The 23,894-nt window shown below is 45.9% G+C and overlaps 2 protein-coding genes across 2 annotated transcripts; both read left to right on the top strand.

The window, feature by feature from the left end:
• The first annotated feature begins 603 nt into the window (after positions 1-603).
• On the top strand, positions 604-16,168 carry eeig1b (estrogen-induced osteoclastogenesis regulator 1b). Its single transcript, XM_061081100.1, has 12 exons — positions 604-719; positions 896-1,085; positions 7,476-7,596; positions 7,676-7,705; positions 8,115-8,231; positions 8,816-8,862; positions 9,077-9,237; positions 9,407-9,499; positions 13,225-13,438; positions 14,133-14,254; positions 14,337-14,403; positions 14,480-16,168. The coding sequence occupies exons 2-12, from the start codon at positions 913-915 to the stop codon at positions 14,529-14,531; spliced, it is 1,197 nt and encodes a 398-aa protein (XP_060937083.1). The 5' UTR covers positions 604-719; positions 896-912; the 3' UTR covers positions 14,532-16,168.
• Positions 16,169-16,617: 449 nt separating this feature from the next.
• On the top strand, positions 16,618-20,187 carry dpm2 (dolichyl-phosphate mannosyltransferase subunit 2, regulatory). The gene is made up of 4 exons (XM_061072209.1): positions 16,618-16,663; positions 17,938-18,027; positions 19,514-19,616; positions 19,739-20,187. Exons 1-4 carry the CDS (start codon positions 16,661-16,663, stop codon positions 19,792-19,794), a joined length of 252 nt encoding a protein of 83 aa, XP_060928192.1. The 5' UTR covers positions 16,618-16,660; the 3' UTR covers positions 19,795-20,187.
• Positions 20,188-23,894: the final 3,707 nt, after the last annotated feature.

Here is a 23,894-nt window from a genome sequence, read left to right as displayed (position 1 = left end):
CACTGTTTCAGGAGCTTCACAGATTCTGGACTTTTTAACTTTGCAGGTCTTTTAAATTCACAGAAGAACTTTAGAAAAACCTTTTCCACTTGTCGGATCAGATTCAATCAGTTATTCAGGGTTTGAGCTCAGTGAAAACTGGGAAACGAGACGTGCGGGTGAACGCTGGAGAGACGACGAGGTGAGAGAGCGTCTCAGCGTCTGAGTGACGTCCACGACGAAGGGAGAGAGCCGATCATCTTTTCATTTCACAGACTTTTACCTCGATACCAAAAATCACCTGTATTATTTACTTCATGTTGGCGTAAAAGACCAAACACTGAAAAACATGTTTCCTGTAACTCACAACAACAAACGTCTCATTTAAATCCATTAAACAGTTCTTAAATATATTTGTATTATCATCACAGGTTGCATTTTTAATAGTTTTATATTTCTATAAGGGCCGTGCTCCTTGTCTTCGTTTCCTTCACCGCTCAGACTTTGTGTGCGGTCCCTAACTGTGATGCGTTCAGGGACCGGCTCAGAGGCTCGGACACTGCGCTGCTGAAACCCATAACCTGAGTGTCCAGGGGCGAGCGGGTGAAGATGCACCGAGGCTGAGCTCCGGTGAAGACCCGGGACTCCGCTCCTCTGTGGCGGGACAAGCTGCACGGTTCTCCCGGTCCCAGGAGGACAGCGACCGCACGTCTGGACGAAGATAACGTGGAGGAACGAAGGTTTGTGAGAGTTACGTTGTTTGCGTGGCAGCAGCTGTTTGCGTAGAGAGAAGTGACGTCAGAGAGAAGAAACCAGAGAGGTTTAAATTAAAAAGTGTTTAAATTAAGTGTTTTTATAAAGTTAGAGGCAACATGAAAGTTTCTGAGTTTGGTTATTCCCTGACTTCCTCCTGCAGGTTTCACCTCCGACGTGATGAGTTCACTGCCGCAGCTCAGCTCCAGGACGTTTCTGGTGAAGAAGAAGAAGTTTAAGTTCCAGGTGCACTTCTCTCTGGACCAGCTGACCGCGGTGCCCTTCGTCAACGGGCTGCTCTTCTGCAAGATCCGGCTCATCGATGGAGGAGACTTCTCCGTCCTCTCGTCCAGGTGGGTTCCCTTTTACCTGCCGGCACCTGAACGCAACACCTGAGCCTCACCTGGTCAGCACGAGTCTGTTCCTCAGGATCCGGAGTCACATGGTTGTTCTGTACTGGTGTCACACTGGTGTGAAGCTGGTGTCACACTGGAGTTAAACTGGTATGAAGCTTGTATGAAGCTGGTGTGAAGCTTGTATGAAGCTGGTGTGAAGCTGGTGTGAAACTGGTGTGAAGCTGGTGTGAAGCTGGTATGAAGCTTGTATGAAACTGGTATGAAGCTGGTGTGAAACTGGTGTGAAGCTGGTGTGAAGCTGGTGTGAAGCTGGAGTTAAACTGGTGTGAAGCTGGTGTGAACTGGTATGAAGCTGGTGTGAAGCTGGTGTGAAACTGGTGTGAAGCTGGAGTTAAACTGGTGTGAAGCTGGTATGAAGCTGGTATGAAGCTTGTATGAAGCTGGTGTGAAACTGGTGTGAAGCTGGTGTGAAACTGGTGTGAAGCTGGTGTGAAACTGGTGTGAAGCTGGTGTGAAGCTGGAGTTAAACTGGTGTGAAGCTGGTATGAAGCTGGTATGAAGCTGGTATGAAGCTTGTATGAAGCTGGTGTGAAGCTGGAGTTAAACTGGTGTGAAGCTGGTATGAAGCTGGTATGAAGCTTGTATGAAGCTGGTGTGAAACTGGTGTGAAGCTGGTGTGAAACTGGTGTGAAACTGGTATGAAGCTGGTGTGAAGCTGGTGTGAAGCTGGAGTTAAACTGGTCTGAAGCTGGTGTGAAGCTGGTATGAAGCTGGTATGAAGCTTGTATGAAGCTGGTGTGAAACTGGTGTGAAGCTGGTGTGAAACTGGTATGAAGCTGGTGTGAAGCTGGTGTGAAGCTGGAGTTAAACTGGTGTGAAGCTGGTGTGAAGCTGGTATGAAGCTGGTATGAAGCTGGTATGAAGCTGGTATGAAGCTGGTGTGAAACTGGTATGAAGCTTGTATGAAGCTGGTGTGAAGCTGGAGTTAAACTGGTGTGAAGCTGGTGTGAAGCTGGTATGAAGCTTGTATGAAGCTGGTGTGAAGCTTGTATGAAGCTGGTGTGAAGCTGGTGTGAAACTGGTGTGAAGCTGGTGTGAAGCTGGTATGAAGCTTGTATGAAACTGGTATGAAGCTGGTGTGAAACTGGTATGAAGCTGGTGTGAAGCTGGTGTGAAGCTGGAGTTAAACTGGTGTGAAGCTGGTGTGAACTGGTATGAAGCTGGTGTGAAGCTGGTGTGAAACTGGTGTGAAGCTGGAGTTAAACTGGTGTGAAGCTGGTATGAAGCTGGTATGAAGCTTGTATGAAGCTGGTGTGAAACTGGTGTGAAGCTGGTGTGAAACTGGTGTGAAGCTGGTGTGAAACTGGTGTGAAGCTGGTGTGAAGCTGGAGTTAAACTGGTGTGAAGCTGGTATGAAGCTGGTATGAAGCTGGTATGAAGCTTGTATGAAGCTGGTGTGAAGCTGGAGTTAAACTGGTGTGAAGCTGGTATGAAGCTGGTATGAAGCTGGTATGAAGCTTGTATGAAACTGGTGTGAAGCTGGTGTGAAACTGGTGTGAAACTGGTATGAAGCTGGTGTGAAGCTGGTGTGAAGCTGGAGTTAAACTGGTGTGAAGCTGGTATGAAGCTGGTATGAAGCTTGTATGAAGCTGGTGTGAAACTGGTGTGAAGCTGGTGTGAAACTGGTATGAAGCTGGTGTGAAGCTGGTGTGAAGCTGGAGTTAAACTGGTGTGAAGCTGGTGTGAAGCTGGTATGAAGCTGGTATGAAGCTGGTGTGAAACTGGTATGAAGCTTGTATGAAGCTGGTGTGAACATGGTGTGAAGCTGGTATGAAGCTTGTATGAAACTGGTATGAAGCTGGTGTGAAGCTGGTGTGAAGCTGGAGTTAAACTGGTGTGAAGCTGGTGTGAAGCTGGTATGAAGCTGGTATGAAGCTGGTATGAAGCTGGTGTGAAACTGGTATGAAGCTTGTATGAAGCTGGTGTGAACATGGTGTGAAGCTGGTGTGAAGCTGGTGTGAAGCTGGTATGAAGCTGGTGTGAACATGGTGTGAAGCTGGTGTGACACTTGTCTGAACGTGCACGTCTTGCAGGTGAAGCTCTGTGTGGTTTCTCTCTCATGTCTCCAGGGAAAGTGTCTCACACTCTTCGGGAGAATGTCAAAGTCATGTGCTCTGCTGCCAGGATTCAAACTGGCACCCCCCCCCCCCCCCACTCTCAGGGAGCGTCCCTTACACCTTCAGTCCTTCAGTGAACTCCAGATAATCTCCTGCTGATTACACAAGTTCTCAACCAATCAGGAGTCAGTGTCAGTCATGACGTGTCAACACTCACAAACCTCCTGAGAACCATCACTGATGGTCACATGATGAGGAGCAAAGGTCAACGTGTCACACTCTTGTCTTGTGATGTCACCTGAAGGAAGCTGTTATTGGCTCTTATTGTTTATGTTCATCTACAAACAGGCTCCTCCCACTCTGCTGATCATTACATGAGGTGTTTTCTTTCCTCGGGTCTGATCCTCAGTTCATCTGGAACAGTAGCTGCTGCATCTGCAACTTTACATCCACTGTGTCACTGTCTCTTTAACAGGGCGGGGTTTATATACACATCTCTGCTCATTGTATAACACTTAAGCCACACCCACCAAACCAGAAGAAACAAACACGTTCAGAGGAAACATTTCGTTAACAACAAAGAGTACGAGAGAATTGAACGTGACCCAGGTGAACAGAGAGCCGATGTTTCCTGTTGACCAATCACAACAGAGTGAACCAGCCGACCAATCAGAGCAGGTCTTTATCTGGAGGAGGGTCTTAAAGAGACAGGATGTAGAACAGTTTGAGACAGAGGCTGAAGAGAGGAGCTGCAGCGAGGGACAGTCTTCAGATCAGAGCATGAAATCGTTATTAAATCCATCTGAATATGATCAGAGGATCAGATGATTCTGAGGGTTTTCATTGGCCGAGCCGCAAAAACCTTTCTTGGATTTATTCCTGAGTCATGAGAGTTTTAATTTATCTAAATAAGTGAGAAAAATTTTATATTTCAAGCTGCTTCTTAATAATTTCACGACGGGTTGTCGAATCAGCTCGAGTCTTGATGACAGTCGTTGGAGGTTTTGTTCTGAGGGCTGAAACTGAAAAGCGTGTTCGGGTCACAGAGGGTCTGACCCTTTGTGGACGCTCCCTGGGAGGAGGAATGTGTTTCTTGTGTGTACCTGCGGCACAATGGTGTGTTTGTGGAGCCGGTGGGTTGGGCTGGAAGAGAAGAAGTGGCAGAACCTGTCGGGCCGTTTCTCAGGCCGCCGCCCCCAACGCCGCCGGGCTTGTTTCACAGACGTCAGGTCGCCCTCCAGATAAGAAACATTCCTCTGATATCACGAATGTGCGACTTCTCGCTGCGTGAAAACAAAGTCAAGTCACGAAAGTCGAGATATGACTTCAAATGTGCAGAGAAGAAGAAGAGTTCAGAGACGACTCAGCAGATTCGTGATCCTTCAGAACATCTGAGACGTGAACGAGTCAAAGCTTCACTCGTTTCATTTCTTTTATTGGTTAAAAACTTAATTTCTAAGTTTTTCTTTCCTCTGTCGTCATTTCTTTTCTCACTGGTTTGAATTGGGGCGGAGCTTGGAGATGTCACTCATCTCCGTGCACCAATCAGTGTTAAGAACCGTTAATCTGGGAGGTCAAAGGTCAACATGTGTTTTTTACCTTGTGAACATGGAATATCCAGAACGCATCAAAATATTTCTTTCAAATTTGGCTCCAACGTTCACTCAGACTCAAGGATGAACTGATTAGTATTTGGTGGTCGAAGGTCGAAGGTCACTGTGACATCACAGTTCTTGTCTCTGCCATCTTGAACATCTTATCTGAACGTCAGTGTTTAGATTCAGATTTTAACCAGTTAAGTTTCTTGGCATATGATTAGGGTTGCAAAATTCCGGGAATATTCAAAGTTGGAATCTTTCCATGGGAATATACGGGAATTAATGGGAATAAACGGGAATAAACGGGAATAAACGGGAATATACGGGAATTAACGGGAACTAACGGGAATAAACTGGAAATGTTGTGGGTAATTTATACTAACTGTATTTACCTTGTCATATACAGACATAAATATAAACATTTTGTTGTGTCATAGGCTGATTTGAGCCCTGAGGAAACTTTGGGCACTTGACTATATGCTTCTGCATCGTTGTGTCATTCTTAACATAGGTCTTTGCACAGTATTTGCAAATGTACACAGCCTTTCCTTCTACATTGGATGGGGTGAAATGTCTCCACACATGAGAGAGTGCACGTGGCATTGTTCTGTAGAATAAGATGAGAAAAAAGTTTGTAAAAAAACACTAATGCAATGCCAGAGATATAAATAGTTAGCCAAACAATTGGAATCGTCTGTAAACATATTTTACAATTGATGGATAAATGAATGGAAATAGTCTAGATGAACAGATGAACAATCCTCAATCAGCATGATCATATATGTTCCCAGTAATATCATTGAAACTTACCTGACTAGTCCTGCACTCTACAGCAGGCCTCAGTAGCCCTGCTGTAGAGTGAAGCATGCTGGGAGTTATCTGTGCATGTGATGGAAGAATGACCAGTGGAGGGTTGAAACTCAACGTTCCATACATCTTTAAAATAGAGTTTTGAATGATGTTTTATTGCTCAGTGTTTAATTTTGTGTCTTTTTTTTTTTTTTTAAATTCCCCAAATTCCCGAGCTAAACTTCCCATGGAAAGTTTCTGGAAAGTTTCCGCCCCTTTGCAACCCTAATATATGATCCATGATGAGTCCGGACAAACATGGATGTAAACTGCAAAGGAACAAGTTAAGTGAGACGAAGAACTCCGAGACGATGATTCTACTTTAATGTTTTCTAGGTTTTCTCCTCAGACTGAATCATCTAAACATCAGAATCATGATGTTCCTGATCTCAGAGGTTTGTCCTCCTCCTGCTGAAGACCTTCTGTCCTCGGAGACGTTTCCTCTGACGCAGCTGAACACAGAACGTCTGAGGTTTAAACATCAGCCAAGTCTCGACAGGCCCGACCCTCTGATGACCTGCGTGAGGAACCCCCCCCCCCCCCCACTGCTCTCTGCAGGAAACCTCCACGTTTGTTCCTCGTCATGAGCTTCATGTGAACAGTCTGTGGACTGACGGGAATCGAACCCACGGCACCGTCATCCTCTCAGATCCTCACGGGAAGGTTCTCTCTCTGGTTCCTGGAGCCTCACACTCCTGGAACACTCAGTGTGTAGTTGTGTGCTTGTTGGATTTGTTTGAGCCTGCAGGCCTCCTCCCCCTTCTCACCCCCCTCCTCCCCCTTCTCACCCCCCCCCCCCCTCTGACACCACGTGTTAGTGACTCATCAGTGACATCATTCAGTGTGTTGTCATCTTCTAGTGCTTGTTTCTTCATTTTCCTTCATTTCTCTGAGAGATTTTCATGTTTGTTTGAGGTTGATTCGTATTTAGAGAAGATAAATGTATATTTCACTCAGTAGATCCACCTGGAGCTTCTCCTGAAGCTTCTCCTGAAGCTTCTCCTGGAGCTTCTCCTGGAGCTTCTCCCGGAGTTTCGCCCGAAGTTCCTGGAGTTTCTCCCGGAGTTTCTCCTGGACTTTCTCCTGGAGCTTCTCCCGGAGTTTCTCCCGGAGTTCCTGGAGTTTCTCCCGGAGCTTCTCCCGGAGCTTCTCCAGGAGTTTCTCCAGGAGCTTCTCCCGGAGCTTCTCCCGGAGCTTCTCCTGGAGCTTCTCCTGGAGCTTTCATTTCGTTTCACTCTGCTGCATCAGCTTCTTCATGTCAGGCTGCTCTGTCATCAGATACAGAACTTCAGTCCGTGTGAGGCGTGGATGGGAAACCCCCGAGCCGCCGGGCCCATGTGTCACGTGACTCACGTCCCAGGATGAGGTCATCTGGACCCTCAGCTGCTTGTTATCTTCTGAGAGAGGGGCGGGACCACACAGGTCATAGATTACACAAACATTTAAATGAGACGTTTGCTTGGAACAGATGAGAGATCAGTCGTTTCCCCCCCGAAGAATTAATGAACCTCGAAGAAGAGAATGAGTGTGTGTGTGTGTGTGTGTGGGGGGAATCTACAGTCGTGTTGGTGGAGGAATGAGCTCGACTGAGTCATGGGCTACTTTCATACGTGTGTGTTTGTGTTTGTGTGTGTTTGTTTGTGTGTGTGTGTGCGTGTTTGTGTGTGTTTGTGTTTGTTTGTGTGTGTGTGCGTGTGTGGGGGGGGAATCTACAGTCGTGTTGGTGGAGGAATGAGCTCGACTGAGTCATGGGCTACTTTCATACGTGTGTGTTTGTGTTTGTGTGTGTTTGTTTGTGTGTGTGTGTGTGTGTGTGTGCACAGGGAGGAGGTGCAGCAGAACTGTGTTCGATGGAGGAAGAAGTTCTCCTTCGTGATGAAGATGAGCGCCAGCCACGCCTCCGGAGTGTTGGACCCGTGCGTCTGCAGAGTGTCTGTACGCAAGGTAAACTACAACTCCCAGCAGCCCCCTCTCCTGGCCGGCCGCGGTCCTGCAGCTCTGACGGTTTCTCTCTGTGTTCCAGGAGCTGAAAGGAGGAAAAGCCTTTTCCAAGGTGAGTCAGCAGATTCTCACACTGATGAAGATCAGATCATCACTGAGTCAGAGACGAGTCAACACAACCACGTTGTCATCACAGGGATTTGTTATGGAGGCACTGTCACTGTGTGTGTGTGTCTGTGGGGGGGGGGGGCACTGTTAGCAGATGGGACATGGACCAAACTAAAGAATCAAAGTAGACGTTTAATAAATGTTTGTAAAAGATGTTTCTGTGATTTCAGCTCCTTCTTCTCTCTGATGTTTGATCCGTTTGGTTTGAATCAGTTCGTTGATGATATAGAAACAGGGCGGAGACACGTGATGATTGACAGCTGAGGCTGACTCCTGATTGGTCGAGTGTGTTCCCAGTTCACTGTGTTTTCTTTCTCTTGGTGTCGGTCTCGTGTGCGTTTGTGCGTCTGCAGCTCGGCTTCGCTGATCTCAACATGGCAGAATTCGCCGGATCCGGCTCCACAGCTCGCTGCTGCCTCCTGGAGGGCTACGACACCAAGCACACCCGGCAGGACAACTCCATCCTGAAGGTACAGAGTGACACACACACACACACACACACACACACACACACACACACACACACACACACACACACACACACACACACACACACTCACAGATGGGCACTGAGGTGATTAACACCATAGATATCATATATAAACACTAGATGTCTCGGCCAACAGAGTCGAACGTCACCACATGGCGGCCATCTTGCTGCAGGCAGCTCGCTCACCCATAACATTGTGTTGCTAGTGGTAAATAACCATAACTTGCTCAATTTTCAACCGATTTTTCAACTGTTTGGTTTGTTATAAACGTCAGAGATGTAGTTATGACACTGCATACTTATGAATAATTATGTTCTTTTTTAAACAATTTAATAATTTATGCAGTGTCATAACTACATCTCTGACGTTTATAACAAACCAAACAGTTGAAAAATCGGTTGAAAATTGAGCAAGTTATGGTTATTTACCACTAGCAACACAATGTTATGGGTGAGCGAGCTGCCTGCAGCAAGATGGCCGCCATGTGGTGACGTTCGACTCCATTGGCCGAGGCATCTAGCCTTATATATGTCTATGATTAACACGGTGTGTCTTGTCCTCAGGTGACCATCGGGATGAGTCTCCTCTCCGGGGATCCCTGCTTTAAAACGTGAGTCAGATCAGAAAGAGAAAGTCTGCATCATCGCTTTCAAACTGCAGCGAGACCGGTTCACACACGTCTCTGATTGGACGCCAGGCGTAACCATGACAACGGCACTGAGTTATAAAGTGAAGCGTATCAGTGAGGATTTAACTCACTGATGTTGTGATGTTTTGTTTGTTGTTGTGTTGATCTGTTTGTTGTTGTGTTTCCTGTCCTCCAGGCCGCCCAGCACGGCCAAGTCCGTGTCCACCGGGGACCAGGACCCGAGCCTGCAGCCGGACCGCAAGGGAGAGAGCACTGCTGCCACGGTGCAGCCACCAGGGGGCGTCCTGGAGGGAGCTCACTCCGGCAAACCACGACAGCCGTCGGTCCGGAGCTCAGGTAGGAGGAGGAGAGAGGTCACATGGGTCAGGTCAGAGGTCAGGTCAGAGGTCAGGTCGGGACCAAGCATCAGCGTCCTGAATCCTAATGAGTGTGTGTGTGTGTGTGTGTGTGTGTGTGTGTGTGTGTGTGTGTGTGTGTGTGCGTGTGTGTGTGTGTGTGTGTGCAGGGCTGCCTGAAGCGGGGGGGAATCCAGATGACGTCTTTCACTCGGGTCATTTCCGCAGCTCCAGCTACGCCAGCCAGCACAGCAAGATATCAGGTCAGAGCTCCTCCTCTTCTTCTTGTTCCTCCTCTTCCTCTTTCTCCTCTTCTTCTTGTTCCTCCTCTTCCTCTTCGTCTTGTTCTTGTTCCTCCTCTTCCTCTTGTTCCTCCTCCTCTTCTTGTTCCTCTTCTTCTTGTTCCTCCTCTTCCTCCTCTTCTTCTTGTTCCTCCTCCTCTTCTTCTTGTTCCTCCTCCTCTTCTTCTTGTTCCTCCTCCTCTTCTTCCTCCTCCTCTTCTTCTTGTTCCTCCTCTTCCTCTTTCTCTTCTTCTTCTTACTCTTCCTCTTCCCTTGTTCCTCCTCTTCCTGTTCTTCCTCTTCTTGTTCCTACTCTTCTTCTTCCTGTTCCTGTTACTCTTCCTCTTCCTCCTCTTCTTCTTGTTCTTCCTCTTCTTCTTGTCCCTTCTCTTCTTCTTGTTCCTCCTCTTCCTCTTGTTCCTCCTCCTCTACTTGTTCCTCCTCTTCCTCTTCTTCTTGTTCCTCCTCCTCTTCCTCTTGGTCCTCCTCTTCCTCTTGGTCCTCCTCTTCCTGTTCCTGTTCCTCTTCCTGTTCTTCTTGTTCCTCCTCTTCCTGTTCCTCTTCTTCTTGTTCCTCCTCTTCCTCTTCGTCTTGTTCTTGTTCCTCCTCTTCCTGTTCCTCTTCCTCTTCTTCTTGTTCCTCCTCTCCCTCTTCTTCTTCCTCCTTCTCTTCTTCTTGTTCCTCCTCTTCCTCCTCTTCCTCTCTCTGGGAGCAGAGAGGTGACCTGGTTGTTTGGACTCAGTTTGTCTCCTTCACCTTCTTCCTCTTGGTCCTCCTCTTCCTGTTCCTGTTCATCTTCCTGTTCTTCTTGTTCCTCCTCCTCTTCTTCTTGTTCCTCCTCCTCTTCTTCTTGTTCCTCCTCCTCTTCTTCTTGTTCCTCCTCTTCCTCTTCCTCTTCTTCTTCTTACTCTTCCTCTTCCCTTGTTCCTCCTCTTCCTGTTCTTCCTCTTCTTGTTCCTACTCTTCTTCTTCCTGTTCCTGTTACTCTTCCTCTTCCTCCTCTTCTTCTTGTTCTTCCTCTTCCTCTTCTTCTTGTCCCTTCTCTTCTTCTTGTTCCTCCTCTTCCTCTTGTTCCTCCTCCTCTACTTGTTCCTCCTCTTCCTCTTCCTCTTCTTCTTGTTCCTCCTCCTCTTCCTCTTGGTCCTCCTCTTCCTGTTCCTGTTCCTCTTCCTGTTCTTCTTGTTCCTCCTCTTCCTGTTCCTCTTCTTCTTGTTCCTCCTCTTCCTCTTCGTCTTGTTCTTGTTCCTCCTCTTCCCGTTCCTCTTCCTCTTCTTCTTGTTCCTCCTCTTCCTCTTCTTCTTCCTCCTTCTCTTCTTCTTGTTCCTCCTCTTCCTCTTCATCCTCTCGCTGGGAGCAGAGAGGTGACCTGGTTGTTTGGACTCAGTTTGTCTCCTTCACCTTCTTCCTCTTGGTCCTCCTCTTCCTCTTGGTCCTCCTCTTCCTGTTCCTGTTCCTCTTCCTGTTCTTCTTGTTCCTCCTCTTCCTCCTCTTCCTGTTCCTCTTCCTCTTCCTCTTCTTCTTGTTCCTCCTCCTCTTCCTCTTGGTCCTCCTCTTCCTGTTCCTGTTCCTCTTCCTGTTCTTCTTGTTCCTCCTCTTCCTGTTCCTCTTCTTCTTGTTCCTCCTCTTCCTCTTCGTCTTGTTCTTGTTCCTCCTCTTCCCGTTCCTCTTCCTCTTCTTCTTGTTCCTCCTCTTCCTCTTCTTCTTCCTCCTTCTCTTCTTCTTGTTCCTCCTCTTCCTCTTCATCCTCTCGCTGGGAGCAGAGAGGTGACCTGGTTGTTTGGACTCAGTTTGTCTCCTTCACCTTCTTCCTCTTGGTCCTCCTCTTCCTCTTGGTCCTCCTCTTCCTGTTCCTGTTCATCTTCCTGTTCTTCTTGTTCCTCCTCCTCTTCTTCTTGTTCCTCCTCCTCTTCTTCTTGTTCCTCCTCCTCTTCTTCTTGTTCCTCCTCTTCCTCTTCCTCTTCTTCTTCTTACTCTTCCTCTTCCCTTGTTCCTCCTCTTCCTGTTCTTCCTCTTCTTGTTCCTACTCTTCTTCTTCCTGTTCCTGTTACTCTTCCTCTTCCTCCTCTTCTTCTTGTTCTTCCTCTTCCTCTTCTTCTTGTCCCTTCTCTTCTTCTTGTTCCTCCTCTTCCTCTTGTTCCTCCTCCTCTACTTGTTCCTCCTCTTCCTCTTCCTCTTCTTCTTGTTCCTCCTCCTCTTCCTCTTGGTCCTCCTCTTCCTGTTCCTGTTCCTCTTCCTGTTCTTCTTGTTCCTCCTCTTCCTGTTCCTCTTCTTCTTGTTCCTCCTCTTCCTCTTCGTCTTGTTCTTGTTCCTCCTCTTCCCGTTCCTCTTCCTCTTCTTCTTGTTCCTCCTCTTCCTCTTCTTCTTCCTCCTTCTCTTCTTCTTGTTCCTCCTCTTCCTCTTCATCCTCTCGCTGGGAGCAGAGAGGTGACCTGGTTGTTTGGACTCAGTTTGTCTCCTTCACCTTCTTCCTCTTGGTCCTCCTCTTCCTCTTGGTCCTCCTCTTCCTGTTCCTGTTCCTCTTCCTGTTCTTCTTGTTCCTCCTCTTCCTCTTCTTCTTGTTCCTCCTCTTTCTCTTCATCCTCTTCTTCTTGTTCCTCCTCTTCCTCTTGTTCCTCCTCTTCCTGTTCTTCTTGTTCCTCCTCTTCCTCTTCGTCCTCTCTCTGGGAGCAGAGAGGTGACCTGGTTGTTTGGACTCAGTTTGTCTCCTTCACCTTCTTCCTCTTCTTCTTGTTCCTCCTCTTCCTCTTGTTCCTCCTCCTCTACTTGTTCCTCCTCTTCCTCTTCCTCTTCTTCTTGTTCCTCCTCCTCTTCCTCTTGGTCCTCCTCTTCCTGTTCCTGTTCCTCTTCCTGTTCTTCTTGTTCCTCCTCTTCCTGTTCCTCTTCTTCTTGTTCCTCCTCTTCCTCTTCGTCTTGTTCTTGTTCCTCCTCTTCCCGTTCCTCTTCCTCTTCTTCTTGTTCCTCCTCTTCCTCTTCTTCTTCCTCCTTCTCTTCTTCTTGTTCCTCCTCTTCCTCTTCATCCTCTCGCTGGGAGCAGAGAGGTGACCTGGTTGTTTGGACTCAGTTTGTCTCCTTCACCTTCTTCCTCTTGGTCCTCCTCTTCCTCTTGGTCCTCCTCTTCCTGTTCCTGTTCCTCTTCCTGTTCTTCTTGTTCCTCCTCTTCCTCTTCTTCTTGTTCCTCCTCTTTCTCTTCATCCTCTTCTTCTTGTTCCTCCTCTTCCTCTTGTTCCTCCTCTTCCTGTTCTTCTTGTTCCTCCTCTTCCTCTTCGTCCTCTCTCTGGGAGCAGAGAGGTGACCTGGTTGTTTGGACTCAGTTTGTCTCCTTCACCTTCTTCCTCTTCTTCTTGTTCCTCCTCTTCCTCTTCTTCTTGTTCCTCCTCTTACTCTTCATCCTCTTCTTCTTGTTCCTCTTCCTCTTCTTCCTCTCTCTGGGAGCAGAGAGGTGACCTGGTTGTTTGGACTCAGTTTGTCTCCTTCACCTTCTTCCTCTGGAGTCAAGGAACTGATTGTCTGGACGTTCCGATGCAGCCCTTCAGTCCCGAGACGGCGCCCCCTGCTGTCGTCACCCGGAAGTCCCTGGGTTTAGGAAATCAGAAACACAACTTTGTACTGGTTGTTAGTCAGTGAAGGTGTTTAGTGTCAGGTTGTGTTCACACGGAGCTGGAAGCAGATGTGTCCAGATGTTCTGACCCGTCTCTCGTCTCCTCCAGGTTACAGCACGGGTCACTCTCGCTGCTCCAGCCTGACCGACCTCAGTCACCATAGAAACGCTTCGTCCAGCAGCAGCGCTTCCTGTGGACATGCCCACTCGGCCCCGCCTCCTCCCTCCAGCCCCACTGAGACACAGAGGCAGGCCACGCCCACCAGACCGGAGCGGCCGCCTCCCCCTTCTGCAGCGGCGTTCATGTCCAACAGGTCGTCCAGGTAGATACACACACACCTGCACACACTTACACACACCTACACACACCTGCACACACCTACACACACGTACACACACCTGCACACACGTACACACACCTACACACCTACACACACCTACACATGTACACACACCTACACACACGTACACACACCTGCACACACGTACACACACGTACACACCTACACACACCTACACATAGTACACACATCTACAAACACGTACACACACCTGCACACACCTACACACACCTGCACACACGTACACACACCAACACACACCAACACACACCTACACACATCTGCACACACCTACACACACCTACACACACGTACACAAACGTACACACACCTGCACACACGTACACACACGTACACACACCTACACACACGTACACACACCTCCACACACCTGCACACACGTACACACACCTGCACACACCTACACACACCTGTACACACACCTGCACACACCTGTACACACACCTGCACACACCTACACACATTTACACACACGTACACACACGTACACACAACTGCCCACTTGTGCCAGTCCTCTCAGCTACTGTGTGCGTGTGTGTGTGTGTGTGTGTGTGTGTGTGTGTGTGTGTGTGTGTGTGTGTGTGTGTGTGTGTGTGTGTGTGTGTGTGTGCGTGTGCGTGTGCGTGTGCGTGTGCGTGTGCGTGTGTGTCTCCAGGAGGAAGGCGGACCCTCTGCAGCGACACCACAGCTGCGTGGACGACACTCGAATCGACGCCGACGACATCGTGGAGAAAATCCTCCAGAGTCAAAACTTTTCTGACGGCAGCAACAACGAAGGTCGTAGAGATTGTGAAGTTTTGCTGATTGTTGTGTAACTGGACTGTAACGTGTCCTCTGCTCCGGTGTGTGTTTCCTTCAGACAGTAACCTGCGTCTGTTTGTCAGTCGAGACGGGACGACGGCGCTCAGCGGCTCGCTCGCCAACAGGTTCGACCTCCACGTCCTCCCGCTGCTCCGGTGCTTCTATCGACCTTCGTCTCACTGAGTGTGTGTTTGTTTCCAGAGGAACTCCTGGTGTCTTCGAGCCGGTCGTCATCGAGACCAACGGAACCTGAAGGCATCTCCGGAGCGCCGCTGACCGGGCGCCACGCTGCAGCTTCAGTGAACATCTCCGTTCTGCACCAGAGGATTTTTACTTTTCAGATCTGTGACATTTGACTGAACAGAGATTCAAGGATGAGTCAGCAACACTCCCAGGGAAACCTCCACCAACACTTGAACAAAACCCTGAAAAAACCACCGACTGTGAGAAGTGTAGTGCAACGATGCGTTCAGGCTCCTTGTCCACTCCGTGACTCACAGCGTCCACATCTGGTGGACACGTCTCTGTTCTCAGCTTCAGTTCATGTTGTGGTCTAACGTCGGCCTGATGATGTCACGCGTCAAACTCCTGGCGATGATGATGTCATTGTTTTCCTACGAGTTGACGAGGATCCTCTCGACTCGACCTGGAACTGGATCGAAAGCTTTTATCATATTTTAAAGTTATTGGATGATTGTTTAGAAAATGAATATAGTATTTTGCACATTTTTTAAAAACCACTAAAAGGAAATGGAGATGGTACAGATTTTTTAAAACGGCACATGACATGTTTTTATTTTAGAGTTCTTCAGTCAGATCAATGCTTCTTGTTCTCGGACAGAATCGATCGTGTGGTCGGCCATTTGAAACGTCTTGTCTCCTATAGGTTCTCGCTCTGAAGGCTCCAGATTCTTGTTCATTTCTGCATGAACGTTTATTCATTACTCATAAGTTTATGAATCGTTAGTTATTACAGATGTTGTATAAATCTGGAGTTACTTGTTAACAATGCAGTTTAAAGCTTTAAAACGTGTATGATTCAATATCGATCACGTCACGGTTCTAGCGTAGAATGAAAGTAAACATGGAACCAAAGGTGAAGCCAAGTCATCTTGATGGCCCCCTGGTGGCTGGCTGCAGTACAGGCTTCTCTCAGCCAAGCTGCTCTCCACAGTTTGACTCAGTTATTGATACATAAACGGGCTGAGATGTCATGATTGACAGATGAGCCTGACTCAGGATTGGTCGAGCACATGGCAGGAATATCATAAAAATAAAGATGGACAACATGAAGGCTCTTGAAACGGAAGCATCTTTATCACCCCCTGGTGGTGAAATGTCCACTGCACAGAGTCTGACTACAAATTATTTTGTCACCAAAAGATGGCAGCGTTCGTATCTGTGATGTTTTGGATTCATTTCAGTTTGGATATATATATAAAGATATATATATATATATATAATTTTGGGTCCAGCAGGCTGGTCTTAAGATTCTTTGAGGGTTTTTTGTTTAAGCTCAAATCAAACACTTGTATTTTACACTGACGTCTGATGAATCGTTGTGTTGATGAATCATTTTTTCAACTTTGATTTGTTCCAGACATGATTTTCCTTTTCTTTGTTGTCTGTGATTTTGTGATATAATTGTACGACCATGTACTTTTGTTCATGCATGAGGTGAATGGGATTTTTCTCTTCTTATTGAATGAATTTAAACTGAATAATAATAATGGGATTATGTTGCATTTGTACTGGTGATACTGATATAATTTCCTTTATAGGGAGGTTTTGGTGAAGAGAATATAAACATATTTTAACTGTTGTAACTTAAAGTCAAATTGACATTGGAGCTATAATCATCAAATGAGGAAAATAAAGAATATATGCATATAAAACACAGTATCAATATGTTCAATAAACACTGTGTGTTGTAACATTCTGTCGAAATCCGTTTTCTGTGTCCTCTTGAATTCAAAATGTTTAAATTAAGTATCAGTAAACTCTTTCACACACTGACATTCCTGTAAATGTCACTAATATAATGCTAATACATCAATAATAATGAAAATAGTATATTATTTGAGTATTTTATTTAAATGAAACGTTAACAACTAAAAGCTACAATAAGCTGATAGTTAAATCTCATAATAACAGATCTTAGTGCCTCTTTTATTATTATATATTCTATCAGTGCCATTTTACTGTGACGTCATATAATCGTTAACTGTTTATGAAGTTTTATAAAGTTTATAAAAACATGAACTCACAGTGACAGTGTGTGGTGTGGCCAGCAGGAGGCAGCAGAGACCCGCTGCGGGCGCTGACTACAACGCGCGAAGAAGAACAGTAGGTGACGTCATCAGACAACACAACGCGTCAGACATGGTGAGAGAGAAAAATAAAAGATCGATTAACGACCAATGATTAGTGAAGATTAACCGATTAAACGTAAAGAAGAAGAAGAAACAACGCGTTCGACGCTTAAACAAACAGACGAACTCAAGAAACACGCAGTCTGTCACTCGATAAGGAAGCTAGCACTAAGCTAGCACCAAGCTAACACCCAGCTAACACCAAGCTAACACCCAGCTAGCAACAGGCTAACAACAAGCTAGCACCCGGCTAGCAACAAGCTAACAACAAGCTAGCACCCAGCTAACATCTGATCCTCGACACGTCACAGACTCCTGTTCCTTTATAAAGGTTATTTTCGAGTTAAATCGATTATAAGAAGTTTTTAATTCAGTTTATTTCTGATTTAACGAGTGAGCCTCAGAGCAGCTGCTGGAGTTTAGATCAATATCTGTGACGTGTTTTATTCTGGTTGCTGTGTGTGTGTGTGTGTGTTCAGAATCAGAATCAGAAGGTATTTATTGCCAAGTAGGTTTACACCTACCTGGAATTTGCTCTGGTTATTGGTGCATACAATGAACATAGAAACATAAAAACATAATAAATACACCACACATAAGAAAAACAATAATAATAGTAAAAAAACAATATATATTTACTCACTATGTACTTCTTATTTACTCACTTTTTCTAATATTTATACAAGGTAGCATTTATTTAGACATAAATATATCTATATAAAAATTATATAAAAGATACAAAAAGTGAAGTAAAAGGTGAAATGCAAAACAGTGAACAGTGTCAAATTGCAATATGCAATGTAATACAGTATAATATATAATATGTGTTAATTTAACACATCTTAGGGGTGTGGGGGCGGAATAAAAGTCCAAGACAGGTGTGTGTGTGTGTGGGGGGGGTCCTCTGGTTCAGCTTGGACTTGATGTTTGTGAAGATGAAACCCTGAGACTGTGTTCCTCAGGAAGTTGAAGTGTGTCCTCCTCTCTGTCCCCCTGTCTGTCCTCCTCTCTGTCCTCCTCTCTGTCCTCCTCTCTGTCCTCCTCTCTGTCCTCTCTGTCCTCCTGTCTGTCCTCCTCTCTGTCCTCCTCTCTGTCCTCTCTGTCCTCCTCCTCTCTGTCCTTCTCTCTGTCCTCCTCCTCTCTGTCCTTCTCTCTGTCCTCCTCCTCTCTCTCCTCCTCTCTGTCCTCCTCTCTGTCCTCCTGTCTGTCCTCCTCTCTGTCCTCCTCTCTGTCCTCCTGTCTGTCCTCCTCTCTGTCCTCCTCTCTGTCCTCGTCTCTGTCCTCCAGGCCACCGGGGTGGACCAGGCTGTGGGCTCCAGTCTGGTGATCTTCAGCCTCCTGCTCTTCACCTACTACTCCGTCTGGGTCATCGTCCTGGTACGTCTGGTCTCAGCAGCTGGACCCTCGTCCTCACACGTCCTCACACGTCCTCACACGTCCTCACACGTCCTCACACTCTGAACACGTAGATTCCTCACGTTGCTCATGTCAGTCGGTCTTTGTGCGTCAGACGGACACGACTCGTGTTGTGACCAGAGACTTTATATAAAGGTTGTGACTCGTTCTCCCAAGTGAAACAAACCCAGAGTTAGAGTTCCAGCTCTTCAGGTGTTTTTATGAAACTTTCCGAGGCTTTAGTTGTGGATGTAATAACCTTAGGGACGGGAATCGGCAGGGACCTCCCGATACGATACTATCACGATACTTATTCTGTAAGTATTGCGATTCGATATTACGATTTCCTGGGATTTCTTTTGGTTGTTTTTTTTTTAAATACTGGACCATGGAAAAATGTTGAATCATTCCTTCAAATACAACACAGTCAAATTCACTTAGAGCTTTACAAGTTTTATTTCAAATATTAACATTAACTTAATGACTGCCGGGCAGCCAATAGAGAAAATAAATAAAAATGTTCCCTATTATTGTATAGCCCCTGTCAACTGCACACAAACTGACAGATTAAGAATAATAATAATAAATAAATAAAAGATAAATTAAATAGAATGAATAAAAGTTTACTTAAAATATAAACTTTAAAATAAACAAAAAGTAGGCTATTGTTGTTTGCATGAAGGCGATACAAAGCTAGTGCTTGGGTATGTTTAGATTCTTGTGCAAAAACAAGAGCTGGTCAACATGCTCTGGGGTGATGTTGCCCCCCCCCCGGTATAAACCAATAAATATGTTGTTGTTTTTTTAATTTAAAAAATCGATTTGGGAGGCAGCATAGCGATTTAAAATCGTCATTCACAAGAATCGCGATTTGTAACTGAATCGATTTTTCCTCCCATCCCTAAATAACCTGTCTCTTGGTTTGCGTGTACACACGTGTTCCTTCTGGATAATTGAAAAGATTAATCCTCTCATTAAAACCTCAATCTCGGTTCACATCTTTGTGTGAGCACATTTAATCTAATCCTCAAAGTTAGGATTCTGGCTCATTTAAATCAGGAACATCAGCTGCATCAGAACAAGCGCTCTGACTCCTCCCTCAACCGATGACAAGGCAGCGTGACGCAGACAGTGTCACCAAGAGAGAGAGAAGCAGACAAACAACACTTTTAAAAACACATTCGAATGAATCCAGAAGGAAACCAGAGAAGAGCGGTCGTCACCTTCAAAGTTGAGGATCCTGAAGCTGTAAGGGCGAAGACGGGGGGGGGGGGCGGGTCAAACCAGGATCATATCCACGACTTCCTGTTGCCGAGCTGGTGTTCATACAGACGTGACCATGGTAACACGTCTCTGTTCCTCACTGAAAACTGTTCAGACGTGTGTTCTATGACCTTTGAGCTTCACACACACGTCTAAGAAAATGTTTTAAATGAAAAGTCTGATTCGATCTCTTCTCCTTTTCCAGCCTTTCGTGGACAGTGATCATGTTTTGCAGAAGTATTTCCTTCCTCGGGAGTATTCGGTCATCCTGCCTGGGATCGCAGCTGTAGTCCTGCTCCTCTGTGTCGGTGAGTCCATCCCACGGATTCTTCTTTCCTCACAGAACCTCTTGTTCTCTACAAACAGATTCACCAGCAGAATGAGAACGTGTGTCTTTCATTTGTTTTAAAGTCACTTCTTGTCTCCACAGGAGCCTTCATCGCAATAATCATGTGGAAAAATCGGAAACCAAAGAAAGTGGACTAACCTGAGGACGTTTGAGACAGATTTAAATACTTGAAAACAGCATCTGTGGAGGCTCCGCCCACAGAAGACCTGCTCCATCCTCCACGCTGATGAACGACCAACAACCCGAAGACGCTGATGCTCACAAAGTCAGATTTGTTATAGAGAGATTTATTTTATATTTTCACTTTAGAGGTGATGAGTCGGGATCAGCTTCTGTCTTTTGAAGCCAGTTTAGTCCTTGATGCTGCCCCCTGCTGGTTCAAGTGAGACTTCTTATTTCTTAACGATAAAATAAAGAACGTTAAGATCCCAGCGTGAACTGTGTAAATACTGAGACATATCGTAACCGAGTCAGATTTTATTGTGCGTAAACGTGAAGACAGGAACGTTCTCAATAAAATGTTGATGCTGGACCCGTGTTGTGTTTATTGTCCACTGAGCTGTTGACCCACTGTGACGCCCCCTGGTGGTTTGTGAGCTGCTGATCTGAAGCCTCAGTTTGACACAGTGTACAGCAGCCATCTTGGATTTTTTAAGCCAGAAGTTACAATATTTGGAGGAGCGAGGGGTGGAGCCTGAGTGAGAGCTTGAGGACACGCCCACCCACACCTTCCACCTGCACCCATTGGACGATGCTAGCTGTCAATCACACTGGTATCCACCCCCCCACTCATCCGGTGCTTTATGGTCTGTTTGACTCTAAATGATTAAATTCACTAAATGAACATCAGCTGTTTGAAGAAAATCCTAAAATGATACTATCTAACATTTGTGACAATGAAATGTAATTGAGGTTTGATATTTTCCAGTTTAACTTATTGAAGATTAATGGTTTTATTACTCTGCAAAATCAAAGTTGTCTCATATTCTGTGACAGACTCAAAGTGGCTGATGAAACAAACCATGAGGGGACGACTCGCTGCATCACTTCCTGTAGATTCATGTGTTTGTGATTAAATGTGAGGCTGCCGTGGCCAGTAGGGGGAAGTGAATGTGTGACCCCTCACACACACACACACACAAACACTCACACGCTCTCACACACACACACACACAAACACTCACACACTCTCACACACACACACAAACAAACACTCACACACACACTCATACACGCCCTGCAGTCCCACAGATCTGCTCTGCATCCTGGAGGTGAGTAAATCTCATGTGATACATGAGTTTTGCTGATTCATGTTTAATGGATTTCATGTTCTTATTCTGAACCGAAGAGTGATTCCTCCTTAAAGAAATCATGCTTCGATGACTCAGGGGTTTTCTTAAGATTCTGATACAACAGGATGCTTGATTATCATCAGAGGATGTGACCAAAGTCATAATAAAAAATTAAAATTGTTAATAATACTAGGAATAGTTTTACTTGATGTTATCACCCCCAACTCTGACCTCTAGCGCCCCCTGCACAAAAAATGCTCAAAACTATAACATTTATTTTATTGTCATCTTAATGTTTCTTTCACCTTCTTTAAGTACATTTAGTTTTTTTAACATCTTCTCCTCTCTTGATATGTTTTGTTTATAAACAAACTGTTTTATTATTGTTATTATCCACGTGCTCGACCAATCCGTCAGTCTCAGCTGTCAATCATGTCGTCTAAACCCATTTGTATATCAATAAATAACTCAATGGAACCTGGTTTGTTCCCAGTCCCGTCTGCTAACATGGAGGAGGCAGAGTCCAGCCACCAGGGGGCGATAGAGACGATCTGTCTTCACTTTTGAGAGCTGTCATGTCGTCCTTCTTTATTTAAAGTCTGTGTTCGAGAAAAGAATCTGACTGATGGATAATATAAATAACAAAATAGAACTTGATCAAGATGATTATTTAAAACTATTGAAAACATCTTTGTGAATATTTTTCAGATAAATCGTCCTGAATGCGATACACTGCACCTTTAAATCCGTTTGTGGAAGTCTCCTCACACACGTGATGCGTTCGCTCCTCAAACGCATCACGTGCTGTTGTGACGCAACAGGAAGCTTTTGTTTGTTGCTGCTCAGGAGCTGCTGGTTGCCATGGAAACCGCCCACAGCTCAGATCCACACTGAAGCTCCCGGTCACGTCACTGCTGCTGAGGAACCACGGCAGAAACACATTCAATGTCTATTTGGACACATTTCATCCTAATAACCCTGAACCTGGATTTGTTTTGCAGTGACAGGAAACACTTCAGATTATATGACATCAATGCAGAGCCATTCAATAACCACGTTCACATAGACATAATATTGAGATGTTAATCTGCTGAGGTGTGATCGGACACAGACGTCATGATGTGATCTCCTGAACGTTCGAGTCCGTGTTAGTTACTGTGACACTAACGAATCCTGATGATGAAGAATTGGGAGAATTAACTCGAGACTAGAAATCAGTTCAAGTCTCCACCAGATCACACACACTCAGAAATATCATTAAATATCAAGATCCGTGAAATACTCTGAGAAAGCAGTTGGTGCTAATAAACACTTTATACATTACACCTTTCAAAAACCTGCTTTTCATTCCCTCACAGAAACAGAAACAGAAAAACAGAAACTTCAAAATTCAATTACAATTTGCATTTTGAAAAGAAGAGGCAGTGAATAGAACATCTGTTGAAAGCATTTTATAAGAATACGTATTTAAAAGCGTTTTAAAAGAGGAAACTGTGTTTAGCTCATTTACTCGTTCCATCTCTCAGTGTAAAACATCTTCTCTAAAATAGCTTCTTTATTTTTATGTCTATTTCCTGTTTTATTCTCCCTGTGATTCACACACATGTGAACTCAGTGGGACACTTTAAATGAAGGGACGTGGTGTTTGGATGACGACCATTAAACCATCAACCACAGCACAACCATGAAGCTATTATCCCTTTGTGTCGGTCGTCATGGTTACCCTGTCAAAGACTCAGCCGCTCGTCAGCTGTCTTTTGTGGCGCTGCCGCTCGCTGGCCTCTCTGGCCTCCGAGCTCTCACTCTGATTTGAGCCGGCTCGGTGCATGTGGTGTTTCAGGGCAGATGGAGATGTCGGCAGCAGGAAGCCCGGGGCCCGGACGCCAGCAGCGCTCGGTGAAGAGGAGGCGGTGGGGGGGTCTGAGGCAGCAGTGGAAACTTCTGGGCCTTTTTGAGATCGATCAGCAGCACGAGTTCTACAGCCTGACCTGCATGATGAAGGAGGGGCTGTCGGCCGCCATTCAGAGCACCAGCAGCAGTGCAGCCACAGTGAGTGAGAGTCAGCTTCCACACACACATCATGAGGATCATCAGCTTCCACACACACATCATGAGGATCATCAGCTTCCACACACACATCATGATGATCCTCAGCTTCCACACACACATCACGATGATCATCAGCTTCCACACACACATCATGAGGATCCTCAGCTTCCACACACACATCATGATGATCCTCAGCTTCCACACACACATCATGAGGATCATCAGCTTCCACACACACATCATGAGGATCATCAGCTTCCACACACACATCATGATGATCCTCAGCTTCCACACACACATCATGATGATCCTCAGCTTCCACACACACATCATGAGGATCATCAGCTTCCACACACACATCATGAGGATCCTCAGCTTCCACACACACATCATGAGGATCATCAGCTTCCACACACACATCATGATGATCATCAGCTTCCACACACACATCATGAGGATCATCAGCTTCCACACACACATCATGAGGATCCTCAGCTTCCACACACACATCATGAGGATCCTCAGCTTCCACACACACATCATGAGGATCATCAGCTTCCACACACACATCATGATGATCATCAGCTTCCACACACACATCATGAGGATCATCAGCTTCCACACACACATCATGAGGATCATCAGCTTCCACACACACATCATGAGGATCCTCAGCTTCCACACACACATCATGATGATCATCAGCTTCCACACACACATCATGAGGATCATCAGCTTCCACACACACATCATGAGGATCATCAGCTTCCACACACACATCATGATGATCATCAGCTTCCACACACACATCATGATGGTCATCAGCTTCCACACACACATCATGAGGATCATCAGCTTCCACACACACATCATGATGATCCTCAGCTTCCACACAC

The sequence above is a fragment of the Limanda limanda genome, chromosome 1 (genome assembly GCF_963576545.1).
Source record: "Limanda limanda chromosome 1, fLimLim1.1, whole genome shotgun sequence".
NCBI classification, from domain to species: domain Eukaryota; kingdom Metazoa; phylum Chordata; class Actinopteri; order Pleuronectiformes; family Pleuronectidae; genus Limanda; species Limanda limanda.
This window is presented reverse-complemented; position numbering and strand designations above follow the sequence as displayed.

Excerpts from the sequence above, each read along its gene's own strand:
- dpm2 (XM_061072209.1), top strand. Across the intron at positions 18,028-19,513 it reads CCGTCTGGGTCATCGTCCTG|CCTTTCGTGGACAGTGATCA; the intron begins GTACGTCTGGTC and ends CTCCTTTTCCAG. Across the intron at positions 19,617-19,738 it reads AGTCCTGCTCCTCTGTGTCG|GAGCCTTCATCGCAATAATC; the intron begins GTGAGTCCATCC and ends TTGTCTCCACAG.
- eeig1b (XM_061081100.1), top strand. The coding sequence starts at position 913 with ATGAGTTCACTGCCGCAGCTCAGCTCCAGGACGTTTCTGGTGAAGAAG. Across the intron at positions 7,597-7,675 it reads GCAGAGTGTCTGTACGCAAG|GAGCTGAAAGGAGGAAAAGC; the intron begins GTAAACTACAAC and ends TCTGTGTTCCAG. Across the intron at positions 14,255-14,336 it reads TGACGGCAGCAACAACGAAG|ACAGTAACCTGCGTCTGTTT; the intron begins GTCGTAGAGATT and ends TGTTTCCTTCAG.